General features: G+C 39.5%; 1 protein-coding gene across 2 annotated transcripts; it reads left to right on the top strand.

The window, feature by feature from the left end:
- Positions 1–1,722: 1,722 nt before the first annotated feature.
- Positions 1,723–22,453, top strand: znf687a (zinc finger protein 687a). Of its 2 annotated transcripts, none has more exons than XM_053494312.1 (11): positions 1,723–1,778; positions 4,106–6,276; positions 7,148–7,205; positions 7,732–7,816; positions 7,947–8,131; positions 10,687–10,878; positions 10,977–11,139; positions 13,393–13,623; positions 13,754–13,866; positions 13,968–14,070; positions 17,189–22,453. In XM_053494312.1, the coding sequence occupies exons 1-11, from the start codon at positions 1,726–1,728 to the stop codon at positions 17,711–17,713; spliced, it is 3,879 nt and encodes a 1,292-aa protein (XP_053350287.1). In that variant the 5' UTR covers positions 1,723–1,725; the 3' UTR covers positions 17,714–22,453. The 2 variants fall into 2 exon arrangements, with proteins under 2 accessions (XP_053350287.1, XP_053350289.1); XM_053494314.1 differs by lacking the exon at positions 17,189–22,453 and adding an exon at positions 16,036–17,154.
- Positions 22,454–22,721: the final 268 nt, after the last annotated feature.

The raw sequence follows: 22,721 nt of genomic DNA, 5'->3' as shown, positions 1-22,721 counted from the left end.
GGGACCATGAGCCCTAAAAGTGTTTAATAAATCATGCTGCCTGATCCCTATACATGTGTATGTTCATAAAAAAGAAAAATGTCTAAAATGCTTTAAACTTTAAGAGCTACACCTACAGTAGCACACTGGTTTTATAAAACAACAACAACAAACAAAAAAAAAACTACTTACTTACTAGGGTTTGGCACATTGTGTTCTAAAGGGTACATTCGTTCCCCTGACTCAATTTAGCAGCTGTGTCCTAATCTTATGACCTCTGTTCCTGGCTGTCAGTCATAATATGTGGTTAATTACTAATAAGTAGGTAATAATAAATTGGTGAGGTGATTTTGTGATATAACAGAGACAGAGAGATGAAAAAATGACAGTTAGGGAGAGAACAATCAAAACGTTTTGAGACTAGTTTTGTAACATGCCAACTCATGGCAGCACAAGGCCCACGCACAGGGAGCATCAAACTTCATAAGTCAGCGTGCCAAAAGACATCATCCTGTGTAGACCGGGAGCTGTGCAACTAGTGCTACTCTACGCATTTCCACATCTTCGATTTCAACTTCGTCTCTGTTGTGGATGAGCCATCCTTCATGTCGAGGGTCATTACCGGTGACAAAACTTGAGTGTATGGATATGACCCTAAGACGAAGCAACGTTCTTCACAGCCCATCATCTTCACAACCGACAAGAATTCGTACCCAGGGGCCAGACCATCAATAGCGAATTCTACTGCCAGGTTTTAATTCAATTCAATTCATTTAAATTCAATTTTATTTGTATAACTCTTTTAACAAAGGTCATTGTTGCAAAGCAGCTTTACAGAATCAAAAGAAAATTATGGAAATGTGTATGAAATGTGAATGGAAAATGTGTATGGATTAAAATGATCAGATTGTCCCTGATGAGCAAGCCAAGGGAAACGACGTCAAGGAAAATCTACCGATGGCAATAGAAAGAAACCTTGAGAGGAACCAGACTCAACAGGGAACCCATCTGCATTTGGGTGATAACGGATATAAGGAATTGTTGTGGAGTCACACAGGCGGGTGAAAGTTCAATATAACAGATGATATCTTTAAATTAATATGAAGTGCAGTTTGTTATTAGAGGCTCAGGTAGAATGTAAGAAATTTCAGTCCTAAACTAGTGTGTGTGAGAGAGAGAAAGAGTTTTCAGAGAACAGCTGTCTGCATCAGCCGAGGCCAGGACCATCCTTATGGTAAAGTGGAACCGTCTCCAATCACCACACGCATCTCAAGCAGACCACATAGGGCATGCATGAGATGAACTAGTCTAATCTCAGGACTGGTCAGACAGGTCTGGAGGACAGAGGGGGTCTGAATCACTGGCAGCTCAGGAGAGGCACGTGCAACTCGACAATGAGAGAGAGACAGGGGGGCAGCAAGAGACAGAGTGTTTTTAAGGTGTCTGATGAAGGATGTATGGTTAATGTGACCATGAATCTTTTGATATCTCCTCGTAGAAGTGACAAGACCTGCAGACAGTATTGACAAGCTGATAATAAGAGGTATAAGAAGAATATAGACATTTTTAAGACTAGTGTTACAGGAAAGGTAGCCACTTGAGTGTTGATAAAGCACCACACAACTCTTTTGTGGATCATTATTTATTATTTAAAAAGAATAGAGAGAGAGAGAGAGAGAGACTTGGTGTTATTTCCGGACATGTTTGGATGAAAGCCCGCTCTTGGTTGTAGATGACGCGGGGTTGATGCGCCGCCCTGGCTGCCAGAAGCCAGGAACAGTCAGGAACAGCTCGAGCAGGTAAAGTCCAAACTAAACTTTTCCCTCTTTAGAACCTGCAGCTGACAGAAGACATTTCATGCATTTTACGTGTAATGATTAGAGTATAAGTCTTAACCTCGTAAACCATCTGTCCGGAGTATCTAAGTCGACTTGCTTACAACTTCACCATACCATTCGGGGAAAGCTAGCTTGTTAGCTCAGGAATCTAACGACAGCTAACCGAGTAGGTTAGCCCTAGTCATCTTAAATTCATGGATTATGATGTAATTCATTTTAAAAACTGAAATGTTTGAATCTTTTTGAAAAAACGTCCAGATCTAATAAACCAGAATTGTTTTTTTTTCCACAGCTAAGCTCTTGTTTACTCTGTAGGAACTGTGTCAACTTAGCAATATAACGGTGAATCCTAAACAGCTCCATGCGCACTACGCGGGTGCCCTCGATAAAGCACTAAGGCTCGATACGTGTAGTGCACTACGTGTCCAATACGAAACCGTTTGCGATTTGGCCAACGTCAGCTCTCGAGCTAGGAGTAATGGCTTAGCTGTTAGAGCAAAACCTGTCAGAGTTGTAAGCTCAGTGCAAGTTAAACTAACAGACTTGACGTACTATTCAGATAAAGTACGTGTATGGACAGTTATGACAGTTAAAACGGATTTGCTATGAATTCGTCCAGCTTAACTGGCGTTAGAGGAACTAACGTTAGCTAACATGTTAGCATCCCGTGGATACTTCCTGAGACGTTGAGTTTAGTTTCTTAGTTAATGGTTAAACTTTATTTCTAGATAAAGTTAACCAAGGCTTATTTCTGTGTCGAACATCACACATAAACGCTTACTTCATTTACATAAAGGGCGGGGAATCACCAGTCATCTAGCGATACGATATTATCACAATGATATGCCGATTCGATTTATATTGCGATTTTATAAGGATTACGAGTAAAAAAAAAATACTAATCCGATATTACATTTTTGCTCGGTTTTGTTACAATTTTAAACCTTTAAAAAAGTTTAACGCAGCCCGTTCCTTATAACATTAGTTTTCTCACGTTAAAGCCAAGTGCAGCACAAAGTAGCTTAAAATACAAGAGGTTAACCTTAAATTCCAAATTAAATTAAACAAAGAGCTACATTTAATCGCGCGACTGTGGCAAAATATGGTATTGTGAAACGCATTTTCCTATTGGAAATAATGTAAAGGCAGATAATCCGTTCCAGCCACCCCAAAATATTACCAAAGTTACCAATTTCCAACACTATAGTCATATTTCCCCCCTCATATAAAACAATTAAAACATTTAAAAACGACATGTAAATAAAGAGAAAAATATGGTGTTATGTCTTTATGTTTTAAATCTTGCATAAAATATAAAATGCAAAAAAAAAATAAAAAAATCCCCACACGCCAAGTATGTAAACTTGCTTCGCTTGACTTTCCATTGATGCAAACAGGTTTTGAATGGCTCCCGGACGTACGTGCAACTTAGCCAGCTTTCAGTTCAGCTCGGTTTGTTTGCTCGTATGCTCAAAATCCTTCGCATCCCGGGACAAAATTCTTGCAAAATTTTCACAATACTTGTGGTGAAAATAGTTTGTATGTCGAGGTACCACTGTATCTCTGTCATTTACCATAATTATTATTTCTAAACTAACTTAATTCAGATATGCATAATGCAAATAATTCATTCCTATCACACAGGATGAAAATTAGCTCAGAATGCATTACCTGCAGGATTATAAAGAAACTGTAAAAACTTTTATAGCCTCTAATGCCTTTAAACTGTCAACCTAACTAGAACGTGAGTGTGCAGGCACGTGCCACATCTAATTTGGGCATGAGGTGCGTATGACGCATGAGGTTTTCGACTAATTTGCGTTGCTGTGTTTTGAGACTGGTGTAAGCGTGTGTAATGAGTGAGTTTGGGACTAATTTGCTCACAGTGTTTGGAAAAATGGCAGATCTAATAAGGATTTTAAGGCGCTTGATTTCTGATAATTTAACGCCACAAAAATGCGTTTCTGTTGTGCCACTCGAAAGTTTTTGCGGTTGGTACTGAATCGTTTATATCTGGTGCTAATCTGTTGATCACTGGTCACGGCTAATCAAACTGAATACCAGCCAGTTCTGGTCACTGGGAGATTGACGAGTTCATCTCTATTATAAATGTAAAAGTTGTTTGAAAAAAAATTACATTTGGAGTCAGTGTGGCGATACCTGAATCATCACACTGAAGAATCACGATTCGTAACTGAATGCCCCCCCCCACACCTCTAATTTATACGACTTTATTGTGTTTGCTAAGTTAGTGTTGTAAGATTAATGTTGTTTGTTTCCGTCTGTAGGCATCTGTCTGTTAGTCCGACAGGAATGGGTGACATGAAGACGCCAGATTTTGATGACCTTTTGGCAGCATTTGATATTCCTGATATTGATGCTAAGGAGGCAATTCAGTCAGAGTCTGGAGATCCTGATGCAAATCACAGCGAATCTGGTGGCAGTGGGAACAAAGAGCGAAGAGGTGGTCCAGACCAAAGGCCCATAGGACCGCCAGAAATACGTGAAACGTCTCACGACCCTTCTGTAGTTAGTGTTATTGTGAAGAACAACATATGCGTGGATGCATATGAAAACACAAGAGATGATCATGAAGAAGATGATGACACAGCGGGGCAAGTGAGTGATAATGTTCTGGATGAAGCTGACAGAGCTAGGGCTGGGGGCCAGTTGTCTCCTCAGGTTGCACACAGCCTAATGCCGATGGCCCCGCTTATTCACAACGGATTCAAGGCTGTTTCTGGAGGAGTTGTGGAACACTCTATGCTCTCCAGTCAATCACAAATGCAACCAAAAAGTCATCTCTGGTCCCCTTGTTCCCCTAAAATAGCCAGTGAAGGTGATGAGAGCAACCAGGATAACGGTCCTTCCAACTCCTCTGCCAATTTTTCACCTCACATGCCTTTACCTGCTTCTGGTTCTTCCATCTCTTGCACAAATTTCATCAGCCTGCCCCCTTCCAAAGTTGATGATGATGAAGTAGGGAATTCTGGATCTGCTTTCACGCCTCCAACTCAGCCTGTAAACAGTGGCACGAGGACCGAAATTAATCAAGCGTTATCTGAAGATGAAGAATCTGAGCCAGATCTTGGAAGCTCTCCCCTCATAATTCAAGAGAGTCCAGATGTACAGATGACATCACCTCTAAGGTTTCCAGGCAGACATACTGCTTCTCCTTCCTCACCATCTTTGTCTAGAAGTAACAATCAAAACGAGGAGACGTCTTCTGCTTCTCCAATCCCAACTCCCTTGGCGTCCCATCAGACACCCTCAAAGAGTGAGGACACCCCCGAAAAGACACGCCCATCCATACCAGAGGTATACCCAGAACACATTATTGAGGAAAGAGACTCCCCTGAGAGCCCTGAACCAGAAATGCCAGCACGTCCGCAGTGGAAAAGTTTCTCATCAAGCCCTGCACAGGAGCTAGAAGAAAAACAACCTGTGCAAGACAAAACTTTGGAGGTTCCTGAAAAGGAAGAGCCTATGGAGAGTGCGAGGAATGGACAGGAGCAGAGTAAATCCAACAGTGACAAAGTTGAGAAAGAAAACATGGTAGAACAAGAACAAGAGGGACCCCCAGTCCTAGTCTCAGTACCACCTGTTAAGAACAGATCGGGCTCATCGGCAGTACCTTCCAGACCTCTTAAAGTCCGAATCAAGACAGTTAAAACACCCACAGGCAACATCACGCGCACTGTTACCAGAGTAGCTGCTAAAGGGGCGGCACAAGCCATGTTCAAGAGTGCTGATGGGTCTAAAGTTTCAGCAGGAGGTCATAAGGGGGTCAGCAGGCCTAAGAGACCTGCATCAGCAATGTCTGGCCAGCCTAGCGACTCAAAGGCAACATTGCTTCCAGTGTCGACCTTGCAGGATGCCAGCTCAGCCATGCTGTTTGCAGCCAGCAAGGCACAGAAAGTGGCCTCTGGTGTCACAAAGACATCAACTTCACCCTCTGTTTCATCTTTGTCCCCATCCGCTTCTACCATCAATATTTGCTCGATTGGCCAGAAAACGGTTGCTGTATCTTCCACTAAGCCAGCAACCATCGTAAACAGTCCCGGCGCTGTGATCTCCCGCAGCCAGTCAAGTTTGGTGGAGGCATTCAACAAGATTCTCAACAGTAAGAACCCGCTACCCAGCTACCAGCCGGACCTCACCGTCTTGCCACGTCCCGAGTGGGGCCTTGGCGTGCCTGCTTCAGGTTACCGCTGCCTGGAATGTGGAGATGCTTTTGCTTTGGAGCGCAGCCTGGCGCGTCACTATGACCGGCGTTCCCTGCGCATCGAGGTGACCTGTAACCTGTGTACGAAGCGTCTGGCCTTCTTTAACAAGTGCAGCCTGCTGTTGCATGCTCGTGAGCACAAGGAGAAGGGGCTGGTCATGCAGTGCTCACACCTTGTCATGAGACCTGTCAGTGTGGAACAGATGATTGGTCAACAGGATACTGTACCCATAGGTGAGAAAGTAAAATAGTTTTCATGGATAGGCATAGCAGGGACTTGTGACAAACTGACATCAAATGTAGTTTTATTACATTAAGGTTTATATGAAATGCAGCTTTCTGATTCAGTTTAAAACGCATTATTTTATCATATCCCTCAAACCTGTTTTAAGGGGAGAAGGAAAGAGGTTTTGCTCTGTTGTTTGGAGATGGCAATGACTGTGACATTAGACAATTTCTTGCACCAGTGAGTTCATGTATGAGGACGAGGACAGATAGTGCTTTCCTCCAAGTGTGGTATGCAGCCCTATGATGCAGTTTGAGCAGCAGTTTGAAAATATGTGGTTGGCTGGTTTCATGTCTCAGAGGAAGCACTTGCTTATAGGGGAGAGTTTAAGGGTGGGTGGGAATTGGCAAGTGACCAGTTGGGAGGGGGAGTTTGGAGCATGGTCTTTCCTGCTTTTAATTTTTTCTACACTGTAAAGCAATGCTAAATGCATCAAAAATATGCAATAATCTCCTTTAAACAGATATTGAGATGTCTGCTACTTATGCACTGTAAAGCCTTCATAGCGGCTCTAATCTAAGGTGCGGTTTGTTAATTGGTGATTTCTGAGGCTGGTAACTCCTAAATGAGCTTTTCCTCCGAAGCAGAGGTAAGTTTTGGTTTGATCATGGCGCTTGATGGGTTTTGCAAATGCACTTGACAATACTGGATACTGGACAATACTGGAACTATTCCAGAACATCCGACCTTCGTGTCTTAAAATAACTTTTGGCTGGTTCTGTTTGTCAGAAGTTATTCTGTGGATTTTTTTTTCCTTTTTTTTTCTTTTCTTCTTCAAACCTTAATTGCTTAATTGTTAATTCTTCTGCTTTTTTCCAGGTATGCTTTCTCCATCTCTGCTGGCCTCCTCTTCCTTGACCGGGTCCAGTGATCACTGGTAATAACACACCACAATGACTTGGAACTATTTATCTTGATAAATGTATTCTTAGCCATTTTACTTACATTTCACTTGGATAATGCAAGCAGGTTTGGTAGACTCTGGTGCATGAACTCCGGGGCTCCCTACATAATGTAATAGCCTATTTAATTATTCTATTTAACTTTACTATTTAAAATATCCATATTGTTAATGACTTTGCAAGTCCTATCTGTTTAAATGTAAAGACAGTTATGAATTGTGATGTACATAGTGAAATAAAAGGTCTTTTTTTCCCCCTTATTCATTTTAAAGTAGTTGACTAAATAATTGCATTTATTATTTCAGTTCTGAGTAAAAGCGTAATTGTTTTTATAATTTTAAAATGTATTGTGCATTTGGACCCGGAAATAAATTATACAGTTTGTCTTTCTAAAAGAAGCTAGGGTCATAAATATGCAAGTAAACATGTAAATTTCAGCAGGAACTGATAAAAGTGCTCCACTTTCTGTGCTTGTTTTATTCATTCCACTTGTGTTTGCAGGTGCCCAGAGTGTAAGAATTCATTTGGCTCAAAAGAAAAACTAGCCACACACTTTCAGGAATCGGATCCGGGAGGAATAGACACAGTAAGTAACAACGTTAATGTGAACATACTGCTCATACTGATCCATACTTATTTACTTTAAGGAAAGTGTACATTGCACCAGCTTGTATCCCGATAAGGGACATTTGTACCAAGTGTGTGTGTGTTTTTAGTGCTGTATGCAGTGCTCTCCTCCAATGCCTCTGTGGAATGCCTGTGGTGCTGCTGCCCACCAGCGACTCCACCAGAAGCTCCACCCACTTGTCTGTCCCGAGTGTGGACTCGTCTGCCAGCCAAACGGTCTTAACACGCATGTGTCCCGAGCCTGCCTACATTACACACGCCAGCTGGGATACAGGTATACATACATACTGTACACGACTCGGACTCAGATGATGGATGCTGGGGCACATGTTGCAAATTATTTAATCATTTGGATTACGCATATTTTTCTGGAATATGTAATTTAAAACTGAAATTACGTTGCAATGTTATTGAGGAATTAATGTAATTTTTTATTTGTGACTGCTGTAACATGAAATAGGACATCAAACCCATGTATGTGATATATGTTTGTTTTTGCTATAGTTAATGAGTTTACTGTGACTCCCAACAGCACTATTGTTACGCTAAAGGGGCGTTCGATTCAAACTGGGACTTTTTTTGCAGAATATCGTGCAGAATAACAAAACACACTTATGACAGTTTATTTATCTGTGTAATCCCCTGAATTGGTTTCACAAGTGCTTGGATACCATCAAGAGTAGAACGTTTTCTCAGTACAATCTGACTGCATAGTTCCTGTTCACTGCATAGTGGCCTCCCAGGAACTCCCTTAGTGTCTTAAATGTGGATTTTTAAGGTTCCTAGCCACCTCAGACGGGCGCGTCATTCATGGATGTACGGCTTTTTTTTTTTAACGTTTGCACCATTCAAATGTTTTACTGCGGCTGAGTCTCTGGTTCATTGACAATAAAAGCAATGTTTCGGTTCCCTTATAATACTTGTATTAATTTGCCAACAATATGACAGATCGACTGTATTTGTCCGTTTAATCTGGTGGAACATGTGCAAGAAGTTCCTGTTCCTGTATTGCTCTTGTTTTAACAGCTACTAACAGTCGTCCCCCCACCAGGGTCTCTCAAGCAGTCGTTTAGAGTCGCATACAGACTAAAGACACCAGCACAGGGGACATAGCAAAGCTTTATTTAAACAACTTGCAATGAGAAAAGAAAAAGCGACTGTACGCAGATAATGTATCAAAAATGAGAATAACTACTTTTAAAAGCAAATGTTTGACCTTATCAAATAAAGGTCGCTTCATTGCATATTTTTATGTGAAGATGAAGATGTGTTAGCAAGGAAAAAAAATCATGTGGTCAGTTAAAACGAGCACATTTGCAAGACTTCTCAGAACGCTTTTGTTTTTTAATTAGATAGAGTTCATTTCTTCCAGGGAGGCAAAAATCAACACTTTGTTTTATACAATCATTCTGAAGCTGGTGTTGGCGGCTCATCCTCAACACATCCTTACCTTCCTCAGTGCAGTCTGGTGGATTATTAATATTCAGATGCACATCTGCGCCTCTAGCATTAAATACATTAAAGTGTGAGCACAGATGGCAAGTTAGAACAGTTCTTGATGGTTATTTTCTACATTGCCTGGCCCCAAAAAAGTCGCACACGCTTATATTTCATGGGATCGCCGCTTGCTTTGATTGCGGCACGTAACCGACGAGGCATCGTTTCGATATGCTTATGCAATGTTGCAACATTTATTTCCGTCCAGAGTTGCATTAATTTATCTTCAAGATCTTGAACTGATGATGGGAGAATTGGACCGCTGCGGAAAATCTTCTCCAGCACTTCCCGAAGATTCTCAATGGACTTAAGGTCCGGATCCATGTGTGAAAATGTAATGCTCCCATTTTGAATTCTCATGCTCCCTGAGCCACTCTTCGACACTTTGAGCCTGATGAATCCTGGCATCATCGTCTTGCAATATGCTCGTGCCATCAGGGAAGGGAAAAAAAGTAATTGATGGAAAAACCTGGTCGTTCAGTATATTCAGGTCATCAGCTGACCTCATTCTTTTGGGTACATAATGTTATGGACCCACTGAAACAACCCCAGATCATAACACCGCACCCACAGGCTTGACGATAGGCACTAGGCATGATGGGTATGCCTGTCTTCTTACCTTGATGTTCTTTCCCATTACTCTGGAGCGGAATAAGTCTGGACTCATCAGACCACATTACCTTTGCCAATGCTTCACACAACATTCTTTATGCATCCTTTTTTTTTTTTTTTCAAGTTTACCTAAGTGCTAAGTGGTTTTCTTAAGGCTATACAGTTGTTTAGTCCAAATCCCTTCAGTTCTCTTTGCATTGTGCATGTGGAAAAGCTCTTACCATCACATTTTTAAATTTTTTATTAGATCTTACTAAACTTTTACATGATCCAATTTTTTCCTGACTACATTCCTTCTTTGCTGACGATGGCTCATCACTATAATTCCAGGTTTTAATAATGGGTTTTCTTAACCCAAATTTCGTAGTGTCAACAATCTCTTTAGTTGTTTTCTTTTCTTGATGCAGGACAATAATTTGACCATTCTGAAACAGAGTAACATTTTTGCCGTGACCGCAGGATATGTCTTTAAGAAATGGAAGCTACTTCCATATAAATCACTGCAGTAATTATTCAGTGGATGGTTTTTAACTATTTGCCATAGTTTGACGTTTGATTGGATGCATAGTGTAGAGTCACTACCTGCACGAGGGATGAAGAGACTTATTTGCATAGTGTAGAGTCTAACTGTTTAATAATCAAATAAACATTTTCTGTTGACACACTTTGCCATCTATTTAATCTCTCTCTCTCTCTCTCTCTCTCGCTCCCCGTATCCAGGTGTCCATGTTGTCAGCTGGTGTTTGGGGGTGTGAATAGCCTGAATGCAGTCAAGAATCACATGCACACAGCTCATTCTGAAGTCTTTCATAAATGTCCCTCGTGCCCCATGGCCTTCAAATCTGCCTCTAGTGTTGACACTCACTGCAGCACCCAGCACCCTCAGCTCTCCGAGAAAGCCAAGCAGTCCAAGTCAGTTTGTCCTGAAGCCGTCTCTACTGTATAATCGAGACCTATCTGTTTTCTCGTCAAGCAGTAACGCTTGTTTTGTTTGTACTTCTTTCACACAGGGAGATATATAAATGTGTGATGTGCCGGACTGTTTTTACCCAGAAAGCCCTGCTCAACGTTCATTTTGACACTCATCTTCTGACACAGAAGGTTAATGTGTTTAAATGTCCAGACTGCCAGAAGCTGTTTACACAGAGGATGTCCCTTGTGGAACATATAAAGGTTTGGCTCTTGTTTTTTCTACTCTGAAATGATTATGTCTGTGTTAAATGAAGTATTAAAGACTTTAAGCCTGGGTCTTTGTGCACCATACAGCGCAGATTCTGATTACACGATTAATCTGATAGAATAGGCTGAAGTACAAAACAGGATGCTAATGTGCTTAAGTTTGCCAGGGCTGTCGCTTATCTTCTACTGTGCAAAGTTGATGCATAAACCTTATGATGTTACACATACATGGGGTGTTCAAGTCAAACTGGGACTTTTGATTGCGCAAGTCTTAGGCCCCATATTTTATGTTGTAGCAGTTTTGTTATACTATGTTTATCATGTCTGCATAATTATGTACAAAATCATTTAGTATTTCCATATATAACTTAAATATTAATAAATAAATAACATTGCAGGAGAATATATGCATGGCTGTAAAGAAGACAAATATAGCACAAGACAGACCAGTTTTCAGATGGAAACAAAAAAATCTGATCAGGTACATTCCTGGAATTTGCATAAAAATAGAAATGAGCGAGTAAGACAAAGTTACCAGCAGAACTCCTATTCTCCAGCAAGCTCAGTAAAACCTAACAGCTGTTTTTTTAAATAAAACTGCACAAATCTGTGTCTAAAACTGATTTTAAGCAAAGACTTTTCATTCCAAATATTGACGTTATTTTATTACTCCTTATTGATCTTTCATGCAGAAATGTTTTCAAAAGCATCTTTTGCTTTTTCCATATTTTTGTATGTGCCCAAGACTTTTGCACAGTACTATAAGTAAAGCAGCTGTTAGGTTTTACTGAGCTTGCTGGAAAATGAGAGTTCTTCTGGTAACTTTGTCATGCTCAGTCCTTTCTATTTTTATGCAAATCTCAGAAGTGTATAAGAGGAAACCATCTTATATATGGAAATACTGAATGATTTTGTACATAATTATGCAGACATATATAACAAAATTGGTATAACATATATAATATGGTGCCTAAGACTTTTGCACAATACTGTATGTATGTGTGTATATTTCTCTTCATGTATATAATATCAAAATATTTATATAAAACATAAAATATTTAATTTTTTACGCACTTTATATTTGTCATACCCTTGACTGAAATTTTTATCACAAATTCATGCAAAAAAACATGAAATTCCAAAGAAAGTTCAAATACTTTTTCTTGCCACTGTAATCCATTTCTACACTAGCTGTTGAGTCTTTATTCGTCACACATACATTACTGCAGAGTGAAATTCTTTATTCTTTGCATATCACATGTTCTTGTTAGTAGGCAGCGGTGAGAGTGCAGGGTCCGCCATTTTACCATGCCCCTGGGGCAGACAGGGTTTAGGGCCTTGCAACCTGGTGGAGCTGGGGCTCGAACCGCCGACCTTTCGATCTGTAACTTAGAGCCTAAACACACTGAGCCACCACCGTCCCTGCACTAGTACACTTACCCCAACATTTCACTAGTGCTTGGATACCATCAATGTAAAAAATGTTCTCAGTACGCCAGAGCCAGAATCGGACATTAAAAGAGTTCATGTCTAATACACTGGCCTCCCAGGAACTCCCTGAGTTCCTGTAATGTGCAAGTGGTGTTGGTGAATGATTGTGTACCGTTACCAGATGCGTCTCTTCTCGCAATACTTCTCACAAAATATACTCGTATAAAAGGCAAAAGGTTTGGTTCAGGTTATTCCTTACTTGACTATTTGGCTCCTACGGCTTGTGTGATTTTTCAGGGAACCCTGGAATTTCTTAGCTGAGATGGATGGCTAGTAAATTGATCTATAATCGATCTAGCTTTCCTTTTTTTTTCCTTAGTGCAATTTTACTTAATGCCAATGTTGTAGAGGTCAACAAAAGGCAGCGTTCATCTCCATAATCAAGTTTGTCCTCTGCTAAGGTTTTTAGCCACAGGCACATTACATCATAATGCAGCGAGAGGTCTGGCATTTCATAACCAACTGCGATTGAATAATTCATAGTGCACATGCTGAAATGGTTTACAGCAAAAAGATATCAATAGAGAGGTCACTGCACGTGTGATGTGCAATTTAATTTATATTTTCAAACCTGACCTTAAATCGTATTTTAATGTACTCTAAACTAAAAGCTACCGACAGTATTTATATTGTTGAATTATGCAATATCATATGAAATCAATATACAGCATTAAAAACCTTGCATGCATATGGTGCGCAAAAGTGATAATGTACTGATAATGACAATACATCTAACCCGAATGAACTTGTGTTCAGGCTTCACACAGGAAGTCAGCAGCACATCTGACTCAGAAGACCTCTGCGAAGATGGAGAGCTCCGACGGGGAGGAGTGGAGAAAAGAGGAAGACGAGGACAGAGGAGGATATCCGAGAGTGAAAGAAAGGTCCTCCGCTCCTGACTTCCAGACCTGGAGCTGCTCCGAGTGTCAGATGAGCTACACAGATAAAGAGAGCTACATCACCCACATGGCCAAACAGCACCAAAAGGTCGGTAGCCTCTTTGAAATTCAGCCAGGCTCAGGCAATTCGGGTTGGTTGAGTGTAAATGCACACGCATGTCAGGACAGAGTTGACGCCCTAATTGTTGTGTACTGCTGGTTGTTGTTGTGACGTTCAGGAGCTAAAGCGGTTCCCTTGCACGCTGTGTGAAGGCTCCTTCTCTTCCTCCTCAAGTCTGAGACGCCACATCCGGGTCAAACACAAGGGCATCAAGAGGTCTTTGTACTGCCAGTGAGTGCTCTTTCTGTGCCATGGAAGTCAGATTATGATAATTTAATACCTCATCATTTTGTTTATTGGGGAACTTTGTGTGTGTGTGTGTGTGGTTTTAGGTTGTGCACTGGGAGCAAAAAGAGTTTTAGCAGTAAGCTTGTCCTAGAAAAACATATGCAAATTCATCACGGAGGACAAAGAGCAACGAAAAGTCAGAGACAGGTTAGAGTATGCACACACACACGCGCGCACACACACAGGCAGTTTATTTGTACTCTTTACACTTCTATGTTAATGCTTTTATCATATAAAGTCCAGAGTTGTGCCGTATTACTAATAATTACTTATAAAAAATAATGCAGTACATTTAAGAGTGGAAATTGTGTTTAACTTATGACGATGTACATGCCTAAGCCTTACAATAATAACCTGGTTATAACATGATCATCCGTTCAGACGTCCAGCGCACAAGTTTATCATCGTTCATTGAGTTTTATTTCTACATTGTTACTAGATTTTCCCGAGACTTTGTTCACGTGGATTTTATATTTCACACTCATAAGCACGTTTTAAAGAATGTTTGGCGCCATCTGTTGAATTTTGGAATGGACTAAAATTTTTACGTGTTAAAGTGAAATGCGCAGAATGTAGGCGATTATTAAATAGATTTTAATTGCACACTCATAAGCTCATATTAAAAAATGTACAGCCCCATCTGTTGAATATTGACATGAACTAATGATTTTTTTTCAAGGTTAAATTATATATTTTTTTCAAAGATATGAGAACGTTTTTAAATTACATTTTGAAGTAGCATATCTTCTCTTCCTGTGGGCCGATTACGATGAAACGAGGCCTCCAGCTCGGCCGAATGCACCTGTGAAAACTCCATTATAATTCGCTCAGTAGTTTTTATGTGATGCGTCAACAAACAAACAGACAAACAAAAATTCAATTTTTTTTTTTTCAAATTGTGTTCCATCACTCATCCTACATGATCGCCCCCCCTACATAATTTCGCAAATATCTTAAATGTACAGACACCTTACAGTTTTATTCAATGTTTAGGTATACTCGAATATTGTTATTATATTGCGAATACCCAATTGTAGATCCTTGAAGAAAAATATTCCCGGCCAAATCAACAATCCAGAAGGTGGCGGTAACGCGCAGTAGTAAATGTAGTAAATCTGTTGATTGTTAAGAATCCTCCTGGTGAGCGTGAACAATAACAGGGTTTATTAAACAAATTATAATGTAAGCAGTGTGTGTGTTAGGGCTATCCCCAGTCATACAACTCCATCATTTTCTCATCCCGCTTCCTCGGTGTTTGCCGCTCAATCCCAGCTTCCCTGAGGTTTAGAGGAGGGCCAGTACCAGCCAATCAGAAGCTGCAGGGCAATACAATCTGACGGTTACTGATCAGCTCCTTTTGATGCTGTCTGGTGCTGACTAAATCAAAATAAGCTAAATGTCTCGCATACATGTTCACACAATAAAAACTAAAATACATACTACTGGCTGAACAGAGACAGGAATGCACAGTTCTAATCGGGATATTATTTATTGTATTAGTTAATTAAACCTGACTTTAGGGAACAGATCTAAAGCTTCTTAAAAATGTGCTAAAAGCAATAAAATCTCGGACAAAATAAAAAATGACAAATAACTTAACACCCGTAGGTTCTATCTTAAACCGATGAAAATAATAAATGTAATATAAACTTGACGCATGTAATGATGAAAAAATTCAAGCGCTATTTCTTAGTTCTTTTCAATTATTATTGTTAATGTTCTGTTATTTAACAAAATACAAGTTATTTATTTTAAGCTTTTAATCCTTTTTCTTAAAGGCTTTTAAAAACACAAAATGGTGTGAGAAAATTCCCACGGGGAGAAATCGTGATTCACATTTTACTCGTGCAGGACCAGTGTCTGTGTGAATATACAAGTATGATTAATTCACCAGCATTAAGGTGACTGACATTTCTAAGTGACACCCTGCTCTGTGAAAATACTGTACTAAACACCGTGGGCGTGTCGCTGCAAGCAGGAGAAGATTTCTTTCTGAATCTTAATACCTGTTTTTAAACAAGTAGTTATAAATAAATTATTGTTATATACAGTGTATCTGGAAAGTATTCACAGCGCTTTACTTTTTTTTTTTTTTTTTTTGCTATGTTACAGCCTGATTCCAAAATGGATTTAATTCATTATTTTCCTCAAAATTCTACAAACAACACCCCATAATGACAACATGAAAGGAGTTTTTTTGCAATCTTTGCAAATTTATTAAAAAAAAAAAAAAAAAAAAAAATCACATGTATATAAGTATTCACAGCCTTTGCCATGACACCGAAAATTGAGCTCAGGTGCATCCTCTTTCCACTGACCATCCCGGAGATGTTTCTATAACTCGATTGGAGTCCACCTATGGTAAATTCAGTAGATAGAACATGATTTGGAAAGTTAACAGTTCATGTCAGAGCACAACCCAAGCCATGAAGTTCAAGGAATTGTCTGTAGACCCCCGAGACAGGATTGTATCGTCATGTGGTCATAGCAAGGGTACAGAAAAATTTCTGCAGCATTGAAGGTCCAGATGAGTACAGTGGCCTCCATCATCCATAAATGGAAGAAGTTTGGAACCACCGGGACACTTCCTTAAGCGGGCCGTCCGGCCAAAGTGAACCAATGGCGGAGAAGAACCTTAGTCAGGGAGGTGACCAAGAACCTGATGGTTAGTCTGAAAGAGCTCCAGTGTTTCTCTGTGGAGAGATGAGAACCTTCCAGAAGAAAAACCATCTTGTAGCATCATACTCAAAAAGACTTTCCATCCATTTTGGAATAAAGTGCTTTTAATACTTTCTGGATGCACTGTAGTTAAAATGGTCCTATTCTTACTATTGTATTATTTGGAAGGGAAATAAAATTGGGCCTTTTGTTTTTAGTTGAGCAGTTATTTTGGATAACTTGGATTACCAATTCTGATAATAACAAGTACAAATTAATTATTATGAAGAGAAAATGTTATTATAATATCTAATCATCAAAACCTTAATTGTTTTTTTTGGTTGTGATTTAAACTCAACTCAACTATGACTGATCAGTCAAATTATTAACAGAGACTTCAAAATAATTTTAATCTAAAATGATGAATTTATGATATTTACTGTACTGTAGAATTTGTGTACATCATAAAATGAGTCATTTTTAAGAATTTTTTATTATATCTGAACATATCAGAGTCGTAGCAATGCAAGTTGACAACAGAAACATCTTGTGCTTTCACATGGTCCATAAAACTTGGCGTCTGTGCGAATCTCTTCACTGGTTCCAGGTGACATCACGCTTCACTGACGCTGCTGATAGCTCATCGGAACAAGACGGAACCGCTGCGACTGCAGAAGAAAACAATAACATGGATCATTTCAGCTTGCCTCGAATCGTCAGAGGAGGATCCGCTCAGGAGCAGGACCCGGAGGCTCTGCGCTGCATGCCATGCGGCTTCGTCTCCGAAGACAAAGAGGAGTTTCTGCGCCATATCCAGAGTCACCGTGGCGAAGGGGGCAAGGGTGTGCAGTGTCTGCAGTGCGGGGCGTGCTTTGCATCGGCTTCCTCCCTCGCCCGCCACCGCTTCATCAGTCACCGGGTAAGAGACGGAGACGGCGACGAGCAGCGTGAGAACACAAGTCACGACGCCGCAGAAGGCGCGGAGTCACCGACTCTGACAGAAGAAGGGGAAGGCAAGCTCTTCTGCAAAGTGTGCGGACGGCACTTCAGCAAAGCCGCTGACCTTAACACACATTTCCGCACTCACGGCATGGCTTTCATCAACGCCTACAAAGCCGAGAAGCCGGCCTGATAAAGAAAGAAATAAAAAAAAGTAATAAATGAAGCTGATTAATGCTGAATGAAGCCCCAGTTCGAAATGTGAAGTCCTGCTGTGTTTAAACTGTACATTCGTCTTATGTGCCTTAATCACACTGCGTCCACGTAGACGGTAACAATGTGGAGTGCAAACGTATTAAACCCTCCTCGAACCTTGTCAGAGTTTGTAGTGTTACAATCTAAAAATAAATTTGGGTTGTGTTCTGAATGTGAGAATACGTAGAAAAAGATTCTCTAGTTTGATAAGAGCATCAGTTATTAATGTTTTTTTTTTTTTTGCCCTAAAACAAACTGCTGATTTTGGTGGAAAAGGTTGACATGAGAACCCCAAACCAAAAGTGAAACATCTTGTTGAGAGATTCCTAACATCTTGTTTGCTTTTCTTACTGAAACCCTCTTCACCCAGTCACTCACATTCCTTCCTTTTTAATACTGCATTTATCTAATGCACAAACACGGGTCCAAAAATCTGTTTATGCATTTTTTTTTTGCACCTTTTGCCTAATTTATTACAGCAGGTTTTTTGGCTATAAATCATATTGACAACAGAATATTAAAATCTAAAATATCAAGCCACAGGCAGATAGCAGCTTCCTCCTCCGAGTGTGTTAACACTGTAACAACGTGCACTCAAGCTGGAAGCACTCATTTCTGTCTGTCTTAAAACCCACAAAACCTTATGATCCATTTTAGATCAAAACCTTTGTCGACAATTTCAAATTTTTTTTTTTTATGTGGTCAGAGTTTTGGACCCACTGTATACAGTCGCATATGAAAGAACTGGAACGGCAAGGCTGATCCTTTTTTTCCATGTGCACACTTTTCTTTGAACCTACGCATGGGGGGAGGGGAGGGAAGAGTACTGTGCAAAAGTCTTCAACCTTTTTTTTTTTTTTTTTTTTTGTACAAACTTTGTTATACATGTTTATTTTATGATCTCATTGTAAAGTCAATAAAAAAAAATCTTACAAAATTACAGGCCAGGAAAGAAAGCTGCATATTATTTGAAGACCACTTTTCAGACAAAAAAAAAGAATAAAAAGCATCTGGGTTTTGCTGCATGTAAAAAGAAGCAGGTGACCAAGTCATCAGAAGGACTGTGCCTGGTTCTGCAGGATGTTCAGTAAGATTGAGCAGCTCATTTGCTAAATAATAATAAAAAAAAGGGGTCAGGGGTATAAGGCATTGGCCTGCGGTCTGGAAGATACCAGGTTCAAACCCCACCACCACCAAGTTGCCCCTGTTGGGCTCCTAAGCAAGTCCCTTAGTCCTCAACTGCTCAGATGTATAATGAGAGAAAAGTTGCTTTGGATAAGGGCATCTAGCAAATGCTTAAATGTAAAAAAAAAAACGAGACTATATTTTAAGCAAACGGTCTTCACAAAGAAAAAAAAATCAACTTTGTTTCATTAATTACTGTTTAATTCTTTGTGTAGTCTGTTGTTTTTTCCTTTTCTTTTTTATGGAACTTGTTTGAACTTCTTTTGGAGACCCTTACTCTATAGCAGTTATTCTGTATAAGACTTTTGCCCAGTACTGTCTTAGGGTTAATACTATTTCCGACTGTGTTTTGATCTCTGAAGCTCATTGGTGTCCTGATGCTGTTTGTCAGGAGTCGTCCAGGCAAAGCAGATTGTTATTAAGCTGTATGTATGTTGTGAATTCGCACGCAGGTGGACTCCATTTGGTTAACTACAATATATTACGTGGTGTAGGTGATTATACAGTCTTTTTTTTTTTTTCCGCAAACTATACTTCAGTATTGTGGGTTGTTAAGTAAATTTGTTACACGTCCCCTAGTAGGGTTGTCCTGATGCCGTATCAGGTATCGGTCAGATACCACACTCACCTCCTCGTATTTGTGAATTTGTTCCGATACCACCGCATCGCTCCCTGTGCAGACCCTTCTTGTTTGTTTCAAAGCAGTCAATGTTCAATCAGTGTTGACTTTGATGAGAGACAGACAGCAACAATAAAATCCCCCCATGAGAGTGAATTGCAGGAACAGCAGTCAGGTCAGCCTGTGTTTAGTATCAGCAAGCAAAAGTAAGGTTAATGTTTGTCTGCTAACTTTGTATGCAGGGCATCTCTTTAGTCTCTCCTTAGTCTGTCTTGCTAACCAAGCAGCACATCTCTTGGTCTTTCAGTTTCTTGTTTGCTTTCAGACCTGTGCTTATTTGCATGTGTGCATGCGCTCATACCCGCACGTGAATGAGTTAAAAAGCTTCTACCAAAGCTGGCACTTTCTAAAATATTTAACCCATTACTGACTGAGGTGGCAAATCGATGTCTTTATTCCTTATAGACAGGTGGAGATTTCTTTCTTTAATTGGAAAATATTTCTTTTTAAGACTTCAGCAATAACGTTGCACCAGTGTTATTGTTTCTTCCTCAATGTTTAACAGCAGTTGGAATCCAGAAAGTTGCATTACCACCAACTGTAGGTCTCACTCTCCCTCATATTCTCAGAAAGCCTATGTTCCGGTCCAGCCTTCCCAAAAAAACAAACAAACAAACAAAAAAATCTGTTTATTGCTTCCTTCCTTCCTTGATTATGTCTGATCTTGCTCGGTGTCTTGAACTCTTTGTCTACTTTGCTGTTATGTTTGAGTGGTTGCCATGGTAATGAAGAATCCCAAAGACCCCATAAGTGGTGCGCAGATGATGTCGTTCCTGCCCAATGAAATGTCTTCTCTGTTAATTAGAATGGTCAGATGTATCAAAGTATATGACTTTTCCAGTAAGCACAATTTCATGTAATAAAAGATTATTTTCCCTTGCTCTAAAAGTCAGTTGATTAAGTGTGTAAGGAAGCACATGAGAGAGGATTTTACTCCACAGTCACTCAACATGTAGAACAGTATAAATGTTCACGCCTTAGTAAAGCAATAGCAGGTGTATTTAATGATGTGCTTCAGACCAAAACCGGCAAGTACCGCAACAGAAGTACTTCTACTCGTACTCAATCTGATAAAAAGTGGTACTTGGTCATCCCTATCCCCTAGTAGGTTCATTTCAGTTCAGATTGTAACACTACACAAACTAGAAGAGGGCTGAATACCTATGCAAGGCACTGTTACTGTATGTAAGTTTACAACAGAGAATTTTAATTGATTTGTTTGATGGAGGACTTTTTTTTTTTTTTTATATATATATATATATATATATATATATTAAAGTGGATTCAGGCTGCATGGCAAATCAGACCTCCGATTTCACAGAGCCAGATTCAGGCTCGTTTTCTGTGCAGGTTTTAGACGGAACTAAACTCGGCTCTCTGATCTTTCAGTCTTTTAGCACCGAGCCCTGCGCACTCACCTGAGCCTTAGCTGTTAATATTTCAGATGCCTTGTTCCCTATAAAATACACAATGTCTCTTCAAATGCTATTATACCGAAACATTATGTGTAATAAGAGTTTAAATCACGGTTTGTTATCTTAATGAATCATACCATTTATTCCTGATTTAGTTTAGTTGTCATTAAGTCAATCTAGAGGGTTGATACTATATACTGTATAATCATCCTAGAAGACTTTATTATGAGCGTTTAAAATGGTTGCCTTTTTGTCTTGCCAAGACAATTCTAATAGATTTTACTAATGTGCATTGACTAAGGTTATATGTGGAAGCCATAGAATAATTACTCTGGGATCCAGTGCTGCCTGAATCAAGAAGCAGCTTTTAAATGCAGGTGTGCACATGCGCGTGTGTGTGTGTGTATGTGTGTGTATGATAGAGAGAGCGAAAGCGTTCCAAGACTGAAGAATGTAAGTTTCAGTTTATAGGGTTTGGGCTATACCAAATATTCCCTCCCTGATGCTCTTATTGTGTTAACACCATTAACTAAGCTGTTATAAAGGATAATTCAGGAAAGATTGTAGACTGTAAACAGAAAATTTAATACAACAATCCGCGTTTATCAAGCTGGATGCGATGAGATTTATTTGTTAAATATTTTCGGATCAAAAGAAATTTGGTACTCGTGAAAAACCTGTAATTAAAAAAAAACAAAAAAACATTTTTGTCCAATGTATAAAGTTGAACATAAGACCATAAGACGACCAACTAAGGTAAGCCTAACTTCAATTGTATTGATTGAGTTGAAGGTCAGGGGCTATGCATATACAGTACAGGACAATCGAGAACATTTCATGGAACTTATTATTCAGATATTTTTGATGATAGAATATGTCCAATAAATGAAGTGAGCCAACATGATCCTATGAATTAAGACTAATGTAACCGTTTATGTAACCATTGTAATCCAAATGTCAAAATGGTTTTCTTTACGCCATTCCTGTGTTTCCAGAGTGTTGTGGGTGTCACTAATCGCGAATGAGCTGGGAGTGTTGGGAGGCGCGTTGCACTTTACAAGTGATCGACTTGGCTATTAAAGTACAAAGAAAATCATAATTTCTGAAACTTTTGTAAATCTGGTAAAAACAAAATGTTTGCTTTGCCCGCATATAAGGATACACTGCTAAAAAAACAAAAAAACAAACTAGGCCTGATGTTAACTTTCTTCTACTATAACATGGATCAGCTCAAAAGGATCCTGAAGTTTTAGCAGAGGAAACTGTTTGTTATATATTTACATGTAATTACATTTAATATTCCCAAACCATCATGTTTGAGGACTTATTGGAATCATTGTAATAAGGTTCATTCCTTAGTTTGTTGGCAATTGTAAATAAAAATCCACAATTACTTGTGTATTGTATTCCTCTTTTATTGAAGCTCAGGCTCTATTATGGATGATACATAACGAGGATTATAACAGACGAGAACTTTTATTTGTGCAGGTAAACAATCTCCAAGTACATGTAAAATCTCTTTTAATTAATGAATTGAAGTCAAAATAAATCTCTTACCAAAATATATACCAGTATTGCATTTGATATAGTTTCTTCTACAGGGAAAAGTAAATAGATTGACTTATATGTATATAATGTAGCAGCAGTTTGTATCCCAAAGTGGCCTT

The sequence above is a fragment of the Clarias gariepinus genome, chromosome 4 (genome assembly GCF_024256425.1).
Source record: "Clarias gariepinus isolate MV-2021 ecotype Netherlands chromosome 4, CGAR_prim_01v2, whole genome shotgun sequence".
Classification (NCBI taxonomy): Eukaryota; Metazoa; Chordata; class Actinopteri; order Siluriformes; family Clariidae; genus Clarias; species Clarias gariepinus.
The sequence above is the reverse complement of the archived record's forward strand: the minus strand, read 5'-3'. Positions and strand labels throughout refer to the sequence as shown.